Raw genomic sequence first — 12,582 nt, forward strand, 5'->3', positions numbered from 1 at the left:
AATTTCCCAAAATCTTTGTGAATTATTTTGAAATAGATCAAATCTTTTGAAATCTTTCAAATCTTTGTGAAACCGTTAGAATCTTTTGAAATCTTTAAAAATTTTTCTGATTTATTTGCATTTTTTGTCGAATATTTTGAAATCTTTTAGAATCTTCTATAGTCTTTGAAATCTTTGCACAATATTTTAATTCTTTGCGAAATCTTCGGAAATGATTATAAAAATCTTTGTGAAATATTTTTTACTCAATAAAATCTTTTAAAACCCTTGAAATCTGTGAAATCTTTTTGACATTTAAAACCTTTTGAAGTCTATGGGAAATTTTTGAATTTTTTGTGAAATACAGGGTGGCTGCTGGACCAGGAAATCTGGAAAATCGATGGGTCCGGGGAAAACCGGGAAATGACAGAGAATTTATTTTTTGACCGGGAATTTAGTTTAGAATTTAGTTTAGAATGCCTATTTTGAAAATCTTTCACTTGAAAAATTTTCCATTTTAGATTTTTAATTTTTAAACATATATTTTAATTCAAAGAATTTTAAAATGCAATTTTGAAGGTTAAGAAAAAAGAAAAAATTAGAAGTTTTTAAAATCGAAATTAAAAGCATTTGAATTTGAAAATTTTTGAAAAAAAAGTTTTATTTTATCAAATGAAAATATAAATACGTTATTTTTATAATGGATCTGTACTCTAAGTTTAGAAATCTGAACAATAATTGATTTTACCAAACAATTCTAGATCCATTCAAAATTTGAGAATTTCCAGATAGTAACTGTTTCAATCCGAAAATCATGATAAGAATTGAAATTAATGAATCATTTCTTCTGATAATTTTATTTTTAAATAAAAATTTTCATGATTTATCAATAATATATTTTTAGTTCAGAGTTCCAGGTATTCTTTTATATTATTTTTTTTATATTAAATTTAATCAATAAATTTATTAATATATTATTTCTATTAATTTTTTCGGCTATTAAAAAATTTAAACCTGCGTTTACTATTTTCAACTTGAAAATAAATCCATAATAATATAGTCATAATTAAAGGCTTTTATTAAATTAAAAATATTGTGCGAATAAATAATTTAATTTTTATCCCATTTAATTTGAAATTTCCTAATGTAGAAAAAGAATGAGTATTTATTATTTAAAAATATTTGACTGTTCATTTAAAACGAGTGAATTGAAAGCAAATATTAAAAAAAAAAAAACAATTTGAAACTGAATTGTTTTACATAGAAAGCTTTGAATCTGCAGAATTGCGAAGAACATTTAATCTTTTAGCGTTACAATTTTAATTGTTCTATTAAAAAATTGTTTAATTTTTGAGTTGTATTGTTAAATTTTGACGCATAAATAACAATTGAACGCTCATTATTTGTAGAAAAAATTTGAGTAATTTTAAGAAATATTTAGAAGTTTTGAAAAGATTTGAAATTAATTAAAAACTTGAAATTATTTTAAGTAATTTACACGAAGTTTGTTAACATTTTTTTCAGAACTTTTAAATATATTTTAAAATTAATCGAAATTTTCCTACTATTTTTGAAAATCCAGCAAATTAAATAAAATCCTTTAGATCTTCCATGTTCTTCTTCGATCATTTTTTAAATCTCTTAAAATCTTCTTAAACTTTCTGTCACAATAATTTTTCAAAGTGAAAAATCAGTCTCAATTTTCCTAAGAATCTTAAGGAAATTTTTATTCTTTTGTAGACATCCACAATTCTTTAAAAAAATTCCAAATTTTTTGTTTGAAATCTATCAAAATCTAAATTTTATTTTAAATTCGACTGTAAGTATTTCAAATTTATTTTAGTTTTTTTTTTTAAATTGCAGGATTTTCTAAAAGTTATTGAAAAAATTCAATTAATTTTGAAATAGATTTAAAAGTTCTGACAGCAAATTCAAAAATTATTTTAAATTTGGAAAAATTAAAAACTACTTCTAGATTTCTCAAGATTTTGAAATAAAATTTTTAAGCTTTTGAAGGTAGCCTAGACTTATAAAGATAAAAATAATTTAACTTCTAATTTAATGAACTGTTAAGTAAAAAAGTTATTTTTAAATTTTTAATGTGTCTAGCTTAAAATTACTTAAAATAATATAATTTTGAAAATTTTTAAAGTTTATTGCTTGATTCTTTAATTTAGGCTATTGAAAATGTTGACGTGGCTTTATATTTTTTGAACTTAACCTGAATCTTTGAACTCGAGAATTTATAAAAGTTCTAAATTTTGCAGGTTTTTTGCATTTCACTTAAAACTGTTCAATTTAAAAGTGTTAGTTCCTTCCAGTTTATACGTGTAAGTTTGGAATTCAAGGATTTCACTTTGAATGCTTTAATTTGTTGTTTATTGTTTATTACTTTATATGGAAAAATGTTTAGAATATAGTTTAATTTTTTTCAATTTCTTTGGCGGTGAAAAATGTTTGCGAGCCGGGAAAAAACGAGAATTTTATTCTTCGATTAAAACGTCACCCTGAAATATTTCGAATTCTTTAAAAATACTTAAAATCGTTGTGAAATTGAGTGATATTTTTTTAAACATTTAATACCCTTATAAAATATTTTGGTATCTTACGAAATCATTCTGAAATCTTTAAATTCTCTAGGAAATAATCTTAAACCCTTCAAAATCTTTGTGAAATTTTTTGAAATTCCCCAAGATCTTTGTGAATTATTTAGAAATAGATCAAATATTTTGAAATCTTTCAAATATTTGTGAAACCATTAAAATCTTTTGAAATCTTTAAAAACGTTTCTGATTTATTTGCATTTTTTTTTAAATATTTTGAAATCCTTTAAAATCCTCTGTAGTCTTTGAAATCTTTGTACAATATTTGAATTCTTTGCGAAATCTTCGGAAATGATTCTAAAAATCTTCAAAATCTTTGTGAAATATTTTGATATCTTACGAAATCTGTGAAATTTTTTTAAATCTCCAAAATATTTTCATTTTTTGTGAAGTATTTCTAACTCTTTTAAAAGCTTTGAGATTGTTTTTTATTATCTTTGAAATCTTTAAAAGCTTTGTGAAATATTTTGATACCTTCTGAAAATTTGAAAATCTTTGGAAACCTTTGAAATCTTTGTAAAATGCTTTAATTCTTTGTGAAATATTTTGAAATATTTTGAAATGAGTAATATCACTTGAAGCCTTTCAAATATTTTGAAATCTCTTAAATATTTTGCAATCTTTCAACTCTTTGTGATATATTTAAAAACCTTTTGAAATCTTTTAAATCTTTTGGAACCTTTGAAATATTTGTGATACGTTTAATTTCTTTAATATATTTTCCTAATTCTTTAAACATTTTGTGAAATATTTTTAAAACTTTAAAATATGTTTGAAATCTTTTAAATTCTTGTGAAATGTTTAATTTCTTTTAAAAATTTTCTCGAATTCTTTAAGAATCTTGTGAAATATTTTGATATCTTCCGAATTCATTCTGAAATATTTTTATATGTATGAATTCTTCGTAAAATATTTCAAATTCTTTTCCAATCTTTAAAATCGTTGTGATTTTTTTTTTATCTTTTGAAATCTTTGAAAATTTTTGTGAAATCTTATTTAAAGTTTTGAAATTATTGAGAAATCTTTCAAATCTTTTGAAATCTTCTGATACCTCTTAGTTTTTACAGAAGTATTTTTTAATCGTTGTCAAATATTTTGAAGTCCTTAAAATCTGTGTGAATTGTTTTTAAAACTTTGAATTCTTTGTAAAATATTTTGAAATTTTTTAAATCTTCAAAAACCTGTGAAATTGTTGTGCAATCTTGGAACAATTTGTGATGTATTTTGAATTCTTTAAAATCTTTTTGAAATCGTTAAAATCTCTTAAAACCTTTCGAATCTTCTGAAATCTTTCTGAACTCTTAAAAATCCTTATGAATTGTTCTTAAATCTGTTAAAATCGTTAAAATCTCTTTAAATATCTTTTAAATCTTTTGAAACCTTTGAAATTTTTATGAAATGTTTTGAATTATTTGTGAAATTTAATGAAGGCTTTGGGAATTTTTAATATATTTATGAAATATTTTGATATCTTACGAAATCATTGTGAAATATTTTGAAATCTCAAAAATCTTTGTGAATCCTGTTTTAAATCGTTAAATCTTGCGAAACCATCAGTCTCTAAAATCTTTTAAATTTTTGTAAATTTAAAAAAAATAGTCTTTCTGAAATTTTTCTAATCTTTTAAGATTTTGTTTGAATTATTTCAAATCTTTTGAAACCTTTGAAATCTCGAAAATCTTTTAATTCTTTGTGAAATGTTTCGAATTCTTTTGACACTTGAAAAATATTTCAGCAGTTTTTTTAAATCTTTTGAAGAATTTGATTTATTTGTTAAATATCTTGAAATCTTGATCAAATATTTCGAAATATTTACATTCCTTTTAAATTTACTGAAATCTGTGAAATCTTAAAAATCTTTATGAATTGTTTTGAAATTGTTAAAATCTCTTGAAATATTTCAAATCTTCTGAAACCTCCAAAATCTTTTGAACTACTTTGAAATCTTCTGAAATCTTCTGAAATCTTTGTGAAATTTTCCAAATCTAAAATCCTTGGAAATTTTTTGAATTCTTTAAAATTTGTGCAAAATCTTTCAAATTTCTTGAAACCTTTGAAATATTCTAAATCTTTATAAACAGTTTTTTTAAATCGTTAAAATCTTTAGAAACCTTTGAAGTTTTCGAGCAATCCTTTGAAACTTTTGTGCAGAATTCTTTGTGAAATATTTTGAATTCTTTTGAAATCTTTAAAATCTTTGGGCAGTTTTTTATATCTTTTGAACTACTTGATTTCTTTTTTAAATATTTGGAAATCTTTCAAGTCTCCCGAAATCTGAAAACCCTTTTGAAATTCTTCTAAAATCTTTTGAATCCTTGTGAATTTTTTTGAAATATTTGAATTTCTTGAGAAATATTTTCTGGGTGGACGTTTTAATTGATGAGAAAAATTACCGCTCATTTCCCGTTTTTTCCCGATTCGCGAACATTTTTCATCGTCAATAAAATAAAAAAATCTAACTCTATTCTAAACATTTTTCCATTTAGAGTAATAAAAAATAAACAACAAATTAAAACATTCAAAGTAAAACTCTTAAATTTTTAACTTTTAAAATTGAAGTTTAAAAAGTTTTTAATTCAAAAATGGTAACTTCAAATGCTCAATAATTGACACGTATAAAATGTAAGGTACTAACACTTTTCAATTGAACACTTTTAAATGGAATGCTGATAAACTGCAAAATTTAGAATGAATTATAAAATGATTTTTGGATTTTTCATTTTAAAAAATAATTGTAACAGAGAATTTAAAAAGATTTTAAGATAGTTTCAAAATTATCAGAAAAGAACCTTGAAGATTTTTTTTTAATTTGCAGGATTTTCAAAAAATTTTAGGAAAAATTCGATTAATTTTATCATTTCAAGTTTTTGATTAATTTTGAATCTTTTCAAAACTTCTAAATGTCTCTTAAAATTAATCAAATTTTTTCTACAAATAATAAGTGTTTAATTGTTACTTATGCCACAAAATTTAACAATTTTTTATGCAAGTTAAACATATTTCAAATAGAACAATTTAAAATGTGTAACGTTCAAAGTTTAGTTTTGAAGATTTGATTTATAATTACTGATTTTAAATGATCGGTCAAATATTTATAAATATCAAGCAATTTTTTTTCTTTTTTACATAATTTCAATTTTAAATTTCGAGACGAAAACAGTATTTCAAATTTAATAAAAGCCTTAAATTATGACTATATTATATTGTAACTTTTTTTATACCTCCATTTGCCTTTTTTCTCATAGATTCTTTCATTCTCTCTCATTCGCTCCCCTAGCACCCTCCAACTCCTTCATCCATTCTTCTCCTAATCCATCCGCCCCTAAAATTTTAACCACATTCTCTTGCCAGTTTCCTTTATCTTCCATCCCTCTCCTACATCCTTCCCATAGATGTTCCCATGTTTCCTCCCCCCATTCATATATTCTACACTTTCTGTTCTCTTCTTTTTCCCAATATATCCCCTCCCTTACCTCGTTTCCCAATATAAATCTTGCTATTCTGGTCCACCTTCTCTCTCCCCATCCCTCTTCTAAAAACTTTGACACTCCTACCTTTTTTATCATCTTATACCATTTATTGTATTTTTATTCCTCAATCATCCCCCATCTTTCTATTAATTGTCTTTCCCTCTCCTTTTTTCCAATTCTTCATAATTCACTCCAGTCCCATCTTCTATTTCTCTATCATTAAAGAACTCCCTCCTTTCTTCTTCCCATTTCGTTAATTTGATCGCCCTCCTACTTCTCTCTTCTACCTCCACCGAACACTTTCTCATCAACTCCCCTCCCTTTCCCTCCTTCAGCTTCGTCTCAAATTTTCATGCCCTCTTTCCCGCTCTAATACTTAACTTATCCCTTTGCCAATTTTTTAAACCTTTTTCCTATTCCCCATATCTGTTTCATTACCCCTGCTGCTTTTTTATCCTTTCTCTTATATGAGCTGTATGATCTCCATTCGTTTGCAAGATATATCCCAAATATTTTTACACTTTTACTTCTATCTTTATTCCCTTCCACCTCCCTGTCCATTCTTTCTTCCTTCCCCCTCCTTTTCTAAACCTCATTATCTTTGTCTTTTCTACATTTACATTCAGCTTTTTCCCATCTACGTATTTCTCTAATCCTGCAATTAAGCTCGCCATCCTATCTCATATCTTGAAACTATCTCCTACTTGCCCTCCTACCTTTAGCCTGTTTTTTGTCTTTCTAAAAATTTCCGATACTCTCCTTATTAATCCCTTCCTTATCCCCTTTTTTACCATAACTTTTTCTATTTCGCCTCGGTCTAATGAGTCAAACGCTGCCTTCAAGTCCCCGAGTTTCTAAACCCTGTCTGATTCGGTGATTCGATCTTTTCTTTTTCAACTTCTATCTTCAATCTCTCCGACAAAACAATTACATACACTTTATACAGTGTTGGCATCAGCGTCTCCCCCCTCTCCTCTCCACACTCCATTACAGATTATCCATGCCCATTCCTCTAGTTGCTCCCCTCCATATTTCCATACTTCATTTGGAATCTCATCTACATCAGATGCCTTTCCATCCTTCATTATTCCTAAAGCCTTAACTATTTCTTCCCTTGTTATGTCCTCTTTCTCATCTCTTTCTCTACCATATTTTCCTCCCTTTAAAACTTTTCTCTCTACTCCTCCTAGCAAATCAAAAAAATATTTCTTCCATTCTACCATTTCAATATCTTGGTTTACTCTTTTTCTTTTCTTTCTCTATTTACTACCTTTCATACCTCTTCTTCCGTCCGAGCCTTCTCCGCCTCTTCCTCAGACCTTTTATTCTCTTCCTCTTTCTTTTGATAACACAACTCAGTATACTCTTTCTTTTTTTTTCCTATATTCTTCCCCATTAGTTTTTTCTTTTCTCCACTTTCTTAATTCCTTTCTGACCTCCTTTTTTTTCTCTTTACAGTCCTCACTCCACCCATTTCTATTCCCCCCTTTACTAACTTCTTTTTTGTTTGTGCTCTCTAATCCTTTTTTTATTTCTCCTATCATTTTTCCCATCTCCTCTTCTGCATTTCCCTCTTCCATTTTGATATTTCTGTCTTTTTCTCTAAACTCTTTTTTTCCTTCCCTTGACCAATCCCCGTTTACTATTGAGGGAAAGTGTTCCGAATCAATATAATCACCTACCTCTAGTTTTTTAACCTTCTCTCTTACCTCATCATCCATTATCACATAATCAATTACCGTTCCGCTTTCACAACCTGAGCGTGTATATTCTTTCTCATCTCCTTCTGTATTTCCGTTTGAGATATACCATCCCAACTACTCCAAGCTCTTCAACAACTTTTTTCCCTCCCCATTTAGTACCCTATCTTTGGATTTTCTTCTTCTCTCTTCTCCCCATTCCCTTCCTCCTCTCTTCTCTATTTTCTTCAATCATTTCCTTCATCTCCTCTACTTTCTCCTGCATATCGCCGTTTACATAAACCCCCACTACCTTCCACTTCTCTCCTCCCATCATTACCTCTTCTACTATTAATCCTTCTTTTTTTTTCCTGTCTTTCTTATCTTTCCCTGTTATACATCCATTCCTTACTCCCATCACCATTCCTCCCATTGTTCTGCCCTTTTTATTCTTCCTCTTTGCATTTTGCACTTGCCATTTGTAACTTCTTGGTAACCTTCCCCTTACTCTTTCCCATCCCTTTTCATCTAGCCAAGTCTCCATCATTATGACTACATCCCATTGTGTCAAATTTCTCATAAACTTCCTATCCTTTCTCTCCAATCCTGCTATATTCCAGTAAAATATTGCTAAATATTAAGTACTTATTCTATTTCTAAATTAGACAATTTCAAATTAAATGGGTTAAAAATTGAAACATTTTTGACCTAAACAATATTTTTAATTTAATAGAGCCTTTAATTACGACTATATTATTATAGAGTTATTTCAGGGTGGCTGCTGAACCGGGAAACCAGGAAATGAGAGTGAATTTTTTTTTTTGTTTCACCGGGAATTTTACAAATTTTTAGAAGAAAAATCTGTCCACGTTCGATTTCAACAGTTTTTAAATAATTAGTATAATTGTTATGTTGAAAATTTTGAATAAAAACCATTTTTATTTAATAAATAAATACATATTTTTAAAATTTATCTGTACTTTAAGTAATAAAAAGTGAACAAAAACGATTTAAAATCAGTTCAAAATTTAAGAATTTTCAGGTTTTAATGTTAAAACTTAAACGGTTTCAATTTCAACGGTTCAATTTCAAGCTTAAACGGTTTCAAATTTTTTATTAAATTTAAAATATTGTTTCAGTCTAAAATATTTCATTTTTGAACCATTCAATTTGAAATTTTGAATTAAACAAAAGATTAATTATTCAATATTGAGCAATATTTGAATTTTTATTTAAGACAAGTAAATTAAAACCAAATATTTAAAAGTAAAGAATTTTTAACTGAATATTTAGGAGTTTAAGAATATTAAAAATTATCATGCAAAGTTTATAAAGTTTTCTTAAAATCTTCTGGAATCTTTTTTGAAAATTTTGTTTAAAGTGTTTGAAAAACTTTTTGAATATTCTCTTAAAATAATTTTTCAAAATTAAATTTAATTTTCCTATGAATCTTAAGAAAATATTTTCATTTTTTAAGGCTTTCACAATTCTTGAAAAGAATCAAATTTTTTTGTTTAAAATCTGCGAAAATCTACATTTAGTTTTATATTAGGCCATCATTTTAAGTTCTAAATTAGGTTTCAATCTTTTCAAAACGTCTGCATATCTCTTAAAATTACTCAAATTTCGCCTACAAATAATGAATGTTCAATTGTTATTTATACATCCAAATTGTAAAGAAATTTTCTAAAATTTGCAGAATTTTCTGAAAATTGTAGAAAAAATTCCATTAATTTTGACAGATATTTAGAAGTTCTGAAAAAATTCCAAAATAATTTTAAATTTAAAACAACTTCTAGATTTCTCAAGATTTTGAAATAAAATTTTGAAGCTTTCCAAGGATGTTTAAACTATTTAAAAAGTAAAGAATTGAATTTCTAATTTAAGAAGAGTTCAATAAAAAATTTTGCATTTTTTCAATATTTAATGTTTCTAACTTAAAATTCCTTAAAATGATATAATTTTGAAAATTTTAAAGTACGTAGATTTTTTTTTAAATTTAGAGCATTGAAAATGATAACGTGGATTTATATTTTTTTATATTGGAAAAAGTTAGTACCTTCAATTTTATACCCGTAAATTATTGACCATTTAAATACAACATTTTTAAATTAAAAACTTAAATTTCAATTTTAAAAGTTCAAAATTAACAGTTCCACTTTGAGTGATTTCATTTGCAGCTCAGTTTTTATTACAAGTGGAAAAATTTTTAGCTTTAGAGTTCCATTTTTTAAATTTCATTGACCGTGAAAAGTGTTTGCGAAGTGGGAAAAACCGGGAAATGACCGGAAATTTATTTCGTCGATTAAAACGGCCATCCTTTATTTTTAAGTTCAAAATAGTTTATGAAGTTTCAACTGTACGTTTCATTTCTTTAATGGATACAAAAAATTGATAGAAATACTATATTAACAAATTTACTTATTAAATTTAAAATAAAAAATAATATAAAGGAAGACCTAAAACTTTAAATTAAAAATATTTTATTGATGAATCATTAACATTTTTATTTAAAAGTAATATTATTGGAATAAATTATATTAATTTCAATTCTTACTAAAACTTTTGAATTGAAACAGTTACAATCTGGAAATTCTCCAATTTTGAACGGATTTAGAATAGTTTTGTCAAATTCAGTTCACTTTTTTATACTTAAGTACAGACCCATTTTAAAACTAAAATTTTTTAAAACTAAAATTGTTTTTCATAACAAAAATTTCAACTGCAAACGCTTTAAATTTTGTATAGTTTAAATCTGCAAGAATACACTTTAATTATTTTAAAAACTGTTGAAATCGAACTTGGGCAGATTTTTCTTCTGAAAATTCTTAAAATTCGCGGTCAAAAAATAAATTTACCCTCATTCTTAGAATTCTTTCTACAATATTTTTATTTCTTTTGAAATCTTTAAAATCTTTGTGAAATCTTTCAAGTCTTTGTAAAATCGTTTAAATCAAGTGGTGAACCTCACGATTGAAATGTTAAATTTGCAAATTAGTTTTCAAATTTATTATATGAATCGTTCGAAATTTTGATCTTTAAAGTTGAATAATTCGTTTTTTTTTTCAGTGGTGCGGAAGACAAACACGGATACCTCTGGGACAGACACTACGGGGTCTGTCTGGCCAAATTTCCCCACTCCGACGTAGTGAATTCCGTGGCATTTAACCCTCGTGATCCTGAAATGTTAGTGACAACGAGCGACGACTACACAGTAAAAGTGTGGAGAAGTCGTGCAATGGTAAAGTCTCTCGGACTAAATGAGGAAAACCTCGGTAAAGGTCTAGAAGTTCGAAAGAGACGTACCTATCACAGCAATTGCAACGTTGACTGACTAAAGACTATCCAATTTCCAATTTAAAAACCTTCACCACAGTGTCTCAAAATTACTCTGGCGTCCTTCAAAAATCGCAAAATAAAAAAATCAAGAGTAATACATTCATCGACCTTAAAAAGTGTCTAAATTGTTCTCGTTTTTATCGCAAACGAAAAATGGCGATCAAAGGGGTAGGGTCGGTAAGGCCGGTTTTTGGCCTAATTTATTTTTGGACCAAAAAATCTGAAAAAATCATGGCAGTATCTTATAAGTATCCCGAGTCGATTGCACGCTAAACGGGGTCGCCGAATACAAATCTGGCGTCCTTCGACTTTTATCGCGTCAGTTTCAAGGTCATTGGAAGGTCAAATCGAGAGAAAACGGTAAAAAAATCCAAAAAAATACGTTATAGGTTTTTGGAGTCGCTAATTACGAATCTGGCATCCGTTGAACTCTATCGCTTCAGGTTCAAGGTCATTTGAAGGTCAAATCGAGAAAACCCCGAAAACCTATAACATATTTTTTTTTCAGCGTTTTCTCTCGATTTGACCTTCCCATGACCTTGAATCTGACGCAATAAAGGTCAGCGGACACCAGGTTCGTAATCAGCGACCCCAAAAACCTATAAAATATTTTTTTTTAAATTTTTTTTTACCGTTTTTTCTCGATTTGACCTACAAATGACCTTGAACCTGAAGCGATAGAGGATTCGTAATTAGCGACTCCAAAAACCTATAACGTATTTTTAAAAATTTTTTTAATTAGGCCAAAAACCGGCCATACCGACCCTCCCCCTTTAAAGTCAACTTAAATTTAAAAACATAGTTCAGATTTAATGAAAAACTTACATATTAAAATAGGGTGTCTATTCAAATTCTGGAAGAAAAAAAATCCCTGAAAATTACAGAATTTTTCCAGGTTTATTATAAATAATGGTTTTTTTTCAGCCTTTGTAAATATAACTTTTTTCATTCGTGAAAGTTGCGTGATTAAAGAATGTGTTAATTGGAAATGGATTAATTTTCTACGGATTTAAATAATATGCTACATTTAGAATTAATCATTTCTTGAAGTTGTTCCTTAAGTCCATGAATTTCTATAAAAATGAAATCAAATTTTTATATTATCTTTATATACTTGTAATTCAGTGCATATTTATCAAAATCATATTTTGAAGGAAAGATATTTTTCAGGTGAGTGAAATTTAATTTAAAACGCTTAAAATTCCGAAATTTCAAGCAATAATATTGCATTTTCAACAAGAAATGAAGTTTCAACCAAAAATGAAATTGTTAAATTTTCAGTTAAAAATATTAATTTTCAATGAAATAGTTAAATTTCGAACCAAATAAAAATAATGAATTTCCAGCTACACAGATCGATCTTCAGCTAAAACAGTATAATTTTTAACCAAAAAGGTGAATTTTTAATTTGAAATATTCATTTTCAACAAGAAAAAAACGAATTTTTAACATAAATAATTTTCAACAAAATGTAGTTAAATTTCCAATCCAAAAAAAGTGTCGAGACTTCAA

The 12,582-nt window shown here is 26.8% G+C and overlaps 1 protein-coding gene across 1 annotated transcript in view; it reads left to right on the plus strand.

Moving 5' to 3' along the window:
* LOC117179084 (F-box/WD repeat-containing protein 5) overlaps positions 1-11,186 on the plus strand; it is a 53,814-nt gene extending 42,628 nt beyond the window's left edge. The window contains exon 9 of the mRNA XM_033370730.1: positions 10,801-11,186. Coding sequence (XP_033226621.1) covers positions 10,801-11,065 — 265 coding nt within the window. The 3' untranslated portion in view covers positions 11,066-11,186. The remainder of the gene's footprint in view (positions 1-10,800) is intronic.
* Positions 11,187-12,582: the final 1,396 nt, after the last annotated feature.

The sequence above is a fragment of the Belonocnema kinseyi genome, chromosome 8 (genome assembly GCF_010883055.1).
Source record: "Belonocnema kinseyi isolate 2016_QV_RU_SX_M_011 chromosome 8, B_treatae_v1, whole genome shotgun sequence".
Classification (NCBI taxonomy): domain Eukaryota; kingdom Metazoa; phylum Arthropoda; class Insecta; order Hymenoptera; family Cynipidae; genus Belonocnema; species Belonocnema kinseyi.